We start from the raw sequence: 6107 nt of genomic DNA on the forward strand, positions 1-6107 counted from the left end.
AGGGGGAATTGGGGGTCGGGGAGGGAGGAGAAAGGGGAAGCAGAAGCGAGAGAAATTAAGAGGCGGGAGGGATCGGGGTAAAAAGACAGAGGAGAGTCCCGGGATGGTGGAGAGCACTTTTGGGAAGCCGCCACTCCGCGACTCGGGCTAGCCAGGCTGAGCTGGGGAAGAGGGAGCGGGGGCTGCGGGAGGAGGCTTGGCGCGGGCCCGGCCTTCCCGGGGCGCCCTGCTGTTCCGCCGCGGGTGCCGGACGAGACCCCCGGGGGCCTCTCACTGCATCCCGGTGGGTGGGCAGACGGGCCAGCGGTGCGTCCCTGGCGCGGGAGGCTGAGGCCCTGGGAGCCCCGCGCCCGGCTCGGCGTCGCGATGCACGCCCTCTCTGGATTCTCCCTGGTCAGCCTGCTCAGCTTGGGCTACCTGTCCTGGGATTGGGCCAAGCCGGGCCTCGTGGCTGATGGGCCTGCGGAGGCCGGCGATCAGCCTTCAGCGGCTCCACCACAGCCTCCTCACATTATCTTCATCCTCACCGACGACCAAGGGTACCACGACGTGGGCTACCACGGCTCAGATATCGAGACCCCAACTCTAGACCGGCTGGCAGCTGAGGGCGTCAAGCTGGAGAATTACTACATCCAGCCCATATGTACGCCTTCTCGGAGCCAACTCCTAACTGGCAGGTAGGCACAGCCCAGACCCTAGGGACTGGGTGTCCAAATCCCCAAAGCACCCGGTTGGTAGGCTGCAGACCCTGCGGAACAGCCCTGTGCAGGGACCCCAGAAGCATGTGTTGTGGGGCCAGCTTTGCCCGTGACGTCCATTAGATCATCGGTAAGTCCCTTGCCTGCTTTGGGCCTCAGTTTCCCAACCCTCATATTCAGTGCTTCTGATCGTCTTGGAGACCTACTCTGCAGTTCTAGGATACTCACGTTCCACACATCTGTTCCTTTCTCCATCAGAGGAATCGTTTACTCTTATTTTGAGTTCTGTGTATATTGACAGATGTGGAGTCCGTTGGAAAGTCACTGAACTTTCAGTTTCCTTGTTCATAAAATGGAGCGAAGGACAGTTTCTATCTTGAGAAGGGGCGGTGGGAGGGGGATGGTTTATATGGAACCTTCCTGACTCTCAATAAATGGCAGCCTCTGAATTTATTACTGGAAAGATTTTGGTCCCATGACGTTCATGGCCCCATTGGGAGAAGACCAAGGAACTGGTGAGATGGGACCTTAAGCTGAGGCTGGTGGCTTCCCTTCTCCAAGTCCCCAAGTTTTTCACAGGAAGATTCCTCCGCAGTGTTGCATCCTCTTACAATGAGCTGTTCCCTGGCGGTGCTGGGGATCCCAATTGTGTAAGAGTTGGGAAGCAGGAGCCGGGTTGTGGGAGGCAAACTCCCTTCCCTTGGAAGAAAATCCTTGGACTGGGCTGGAGTTAATTCTCCCCGGAAGGGAAGCTGTGGCGAGCTTTGGCATCACTACTGAGATCTCAGGGCCTGAGCCCATCTCTCCCCGTTTCCTGGGTGGGACAACGAGGGCACGGAATCAGGGAAAAGCCAGCTTGGTGCCTCTGCCCACTTTCAGGTGAGAGGGTTGTGACGTCAGTAGCTGATGTCACGGGGCTGGAAATCAAATGGTGGTGCCTTTCCTCTTCCCATCAGTATCCTGCCTTTAGATCCAGGGACTGAAGAAGAGCCGGAAGAGGGAGAGGGGAGGGAGGTTTGTGTGGCAGGTGTGGCGGTAGACCCTGGCAGGGGACAGTGACTCACCCCCTGAAGAGGGAGGAGAATCTGCATTCAGAGTTTTAGCGTTGTGTCTCTCTCCCCCCAGCAACATAACTCTGGTAAGCAGCTGAATGGGTAGCCAGGGCAGCGCTCCAGGCTCTTATTGGTAAAGTTAGCAGAGCGTTGCCGGGCCAGCCGGGGACTCTCAGCCGCCCTCTGCAGCTGCCTCTATCTGACCAGATGCTTACTTACTCCGTGACTTCTGCAGCCAGTCCTGTTCAGTGGAACTGGAGAGAGCCAACGTTGCTCATGTTACTCACTGACAAATGGACTTTGGCAAGGCTTAGCTGGCCCACCCACATTACAAACCGATGCTTCAGGCACCCCACCCTTATGCTGAGACTCTCAGCTGGGAGTCTGGGCCCTAGGTTGCTTCTCCTGTCAAAGCCAATCATTTCTCAGTGTGCCTGAGGCCTGGAGAAGCTGTATCACACATTTTGAGACCCCATGAGTTGGGTAGACCTGGGTTTAAACCAGTTCTGTGTGCCAGCTGTTTGACTTTGGGTCCCCTGTTACACTTGGGGGGGGGGGAGGTTCAGTTTCATTATTTGTAGACTGGAGGTTGTGATAATGTTCCGTATGTATTTCACAAAAGAGGTTTAGGCTCAGCAGGTACAAGTGCTTGCTGTATAAGCCTGACGACCTGAGTTCGATTCCTAGAACCCACTGTGGAAAGAGAGCTGACTCTGGAAAGGTGTCCTCTGACTTGACATGTGCATGCCTTGGCATGAGTAGGCCCCAGCCATGCATGCGCATCACACACACACACACACACACACACACACACACACACACACACACACGGTCGGGGGAGAATTAAATGAATGTGTGGCACAAAGTCTTAAGAATGGCCTTAAGATAAGGAAAAGCTGGTGTCAAATACCAAGTACTCAGGCACTGGCTAACTCAGCTGCCTAGGGGTCAGGAAAGGTGTGGGATTCTAACTCCCTTGTGACATTCCAGTTGGCTTATTTACTTGCAACTTTTAAGACACCTTAAACAGATCACATGGGTCTCTGACCACAGCAGCGGGAGATGGGATATGAGTGAATAAAGGAACTCCAGGATGCTGCTAAGCAGTTTACTGATGCATTGGCCTGGGTGCAGGGTGCCTCTTTAAAGTCATAAAGCCTGGAGTGGGGTGCTTCTCAGGGATTTCCCATCCCAGCCAGCTCACTCATACTTGTAAACTGGTCCCCCGTGTGAGGAGGTGGAGGTGGGCACACTGCTGCTCAGACTGCTTGGACTCAAGTCTCAGCACTGGCCCTGACTGCTGAGTGACCTTGAGCAAAGCCCCTTCCTTCCTCTGGATCTTGGCTGTTGCTTTTTAAAACAAATTATTTAGTTTTATTTTATGTGCATTGGTGTTTTGCCTGCATGTATGTCTGTGTGAGGATGTCAGATCTTGGAGTTACAGACAGTTGTGAGCTGCCATGTGGGTGCTGGGAATGGAACCTGGGTCCTTTGGAAGAGCAGCCAGTGCTCTTAACCACTGAGCCATCTCTCCAGCCCCTGTTGTTGCCTTTTTTTTTTTTTTTTTTAAGTAGATGAAAAACCTAGCAGAGGACTTAGTTCACTTCTGGCTCCCATACCATCTGAGTTCATTCATTCACTTGCCTGTCCATCCATCCATCCACCCCAAAAGTAACTGAGTGAGCTTTATGTATCACTGGGGTGCTAGGAATACAAAGACAACCCTATCGTGTGTCATTGGGCCCAAGAGCATACACAATTGTAGTCCCAGGGCCAAGTAGACAGTGACAGTGTGTACCAAATCCCTGGTGCGGGGAGGAAGGGGACCCAGAAATAAACTAACTTATCCTTTGAGTGAGTTGTAAGAAACTTCAGGGAATGAGTTTCCAAGGAGTAGGGATTTGCCTGGGAGACCAGGACTTGGTGTACCCAGGCTGTGTTCTAAGTTTAGAGCCTAGAGCTCAGGGACTCGGGTCTGGAGCCTCTGCTGGGATACTCAGCCTACTCTTTGTACTAGTCATGTGACTCAAATCATCCAGCTTTAGCTTCCTTATTTGGGAGGTGGGAATAATAATAATGTGTACTTCCTAGTTTGTGGCGAGGATTTTGGTGAGTGGGATTCCAAGGGCGGTGTGATGCTGAACCACACGGCCAGAACTGGGTGTTAGCTCTTACTGTTGTGGTTAGCAAGCCTGGCTCAACTCCTAATGCACTAACTTCCTGGCTGGGTGGTCCCGGGTAGCCGCTCAACTGTTCTGAGCGGCCATTATTGTGTCTCATCAATAAGCTGGCATACCTACTTAATTGATGTGATGACTGGAGATAATGAATGTGTGTAGGCGCTTAGGCCTTTGGCAGTATCAGGTGCTTTTGTTGCTGTTCTTGCTGGTGGCACTGGACCAGGGGACTATCTCCGGTTGCTACTGTAGGTTGGTGATTGGAAGCGGTGGTCTGTCGCTCACTTGCATTTCCCATGTATCCACCCCCCACCCCCAGGTACCAGATCCACACAGGATTGCAACACTCCATCATCCGCCCACGGCAACCCAACTGTCTGCCTCTGGACCAGGTGACGCTGCCCCAGAAGTTGCAGGAAGCAGGGTACTCCACCCACATGGTGGGCAAGTGGCATCTGGGCTTCTACAGGAAGGAGTGCTTGCCTACCCGCAGGGGCTTTGACACCTTCCTGGGCTCCCTCACAGGCAATGTGGACTACTATACCTATGACAATTGTGACGGCCCAGGGGTTTGTGGTTTCGACCTGCATGAGGGTGAGAGTGTGGCTTGGGGTCTCAGCGGCCAGTACTCCACTAAGCTCTATGCTCAGCGTGCCAGCCACATCCTTGCCAGCCACAGCCCTCAGAACCCCCTGTTCCTCTACGTGGCCTTCCAGGCAGTACACACACCCTTACAGTCACCCCGGGAGTACCTGTACCGCTATCGCACGATGGGCAATGTAGCTCGGCGCAAGTACGCAGCCATGGTGACCTGCATGGACGAGGCTGTTCGCAACATCACCTGGGCCCTCAAGCGCTATGGTTTCTATAACAACAGCGTCATTATCTTCTCCAGTGACAATGGTGGCCAGACTTTCTCAGGAGGTAGCAACTGGCCCCTTCGAGGACGCAAGGGCACGTACTGGGAAGGTGGTGTGAGGGGCCTGGGTTTTGTCCACAGCCCCCTGCTCAAGAAAAAGAGACGGACCAGTCGGGCCCTGGTGCATATCACGGACTGGTACCCAACACTGGTGGGTCTGGCCGGTGGTACTACATCAGCAGCTGATGGACTGGATGGCTATGATGTCTGGCCAGCCATTAGTGAGGGCCGGGCCTCACCGCGCACAGAGATCCTACACAACATCGACCCCCTCTACAACCATGCCCGGCATGGCTCCTTGGAGGGCGGCTTTGGCATCTGGAATACAGCTGTTCAGGCTGCTATCCGGGTGGGAGAGTGGAAGCTGCTCACCGGAGACCCCGGCTATGGTGACTGGATTCCACCGCAGACGCTGGCCTCCTTCCCCGGCAGCTGGTGGAACCTGGAGCGGATGGCCAGCATCCGCCAGGCTGTGTGGCTCTTTAACATCAGTGCTGACCCTTATGAACGAGAGGACCTGGCTGGCCAGCGACCTGATGTAGTCCGCACCCTGCTGGCTCGCCTTGCTGATTATAACCGGACCGCCATCCCCGTGCGTTACCCAGCTGCGAACCCTCGGGCCCATCCTGACTTTAATGGGGGCGCTTGGGGGCCCTGGGCCAGTGATGATGATGATGAGGAGGAGGAGGAGGAGGAGGAAGGCAGGGCTCGAAGTTTCTCCCGGGGCCGCCGCAAGAAGAAATGCAAGATTTGCAAGCTTCGATCTTTTTTCCGTAAACTCAACACCAGGCTGATGTCCCATCGGATCTGACGGCTGGGGGGTGGCAGGGAATCTCGGTCCATCCTCAGATACTGTCCCCAATGCTGCTTCTCAGGGAGAAGGCCAAGGTCAAGCAAGTCTCATCTGCAGGCATGTCTGGGGAGAACACAGAAGCCCTTAGCTGAATAGTGTGGGACTTGGGGGTGGGCACCAAGCAGGCTGGGATGCCTGGGTCCAGGTCCTGCCTCTCTCCTGATGTGTTTGTTCCGTGACCTCAGGTTACCTACAGCAGCCTTCTTTCTGCCTCAGTCTCCTCACCTCTAAGATGAGCTCTGGTGACTTTATGACTCCAGTGTGTGCCTGTGACTGGGGCCATGGCAGAGTTCCTTGTTGACCTTGCCACCTTCCAGATGACATGAGGCCATGACCCTCTTTCCAGGTCTCTGTGGTGCTCTTGGATATCAGCTGGAGCACGGCCAGCTGGCTGCTCTGTTAAAGGAA

General features: G+C 54.7%; 1 protein-coding gene across 1 annotated transcript; it reads left to right on the forward strand.

Annotated features, from left to right (window-relative positions):
* Positions 1-366: 366 nt before the first annotated feature.
* Arsi (arylsulfatase family member I) lies at positions 367-5728 on the forward strand. Its single transcript, XM_059246622.1, has 2 exons — positions 367-677; positions 4247-5728. The coding sequence occupies exons 1-2, from the start codon at positions 367-369 to the stop codon at positions 5655-5657; spliced, it is 1722 nt and encodes a 573-aa protein (XP_059102605.1). The 3' UTR covers positions 5658-5728.
* The last annotated feature ends 379 nt before the right edge of the window (positions 5729-6107 follow it).

This window comes from Peromyscus eremicus, chromosome 19, assembly GCF_949786415.1.
Source record: "Peromyscus eremicus chromosome 19, PerEre_H2_v1, whole genome shotgun sequence".
In the NCBI taxonomy this organism is placed as follows: Eukaryota; Metazoa; Chordata; class Mammalia; order Rodentia; family Cricetidae; genus Peromyscus; species Peromyscus eremicus.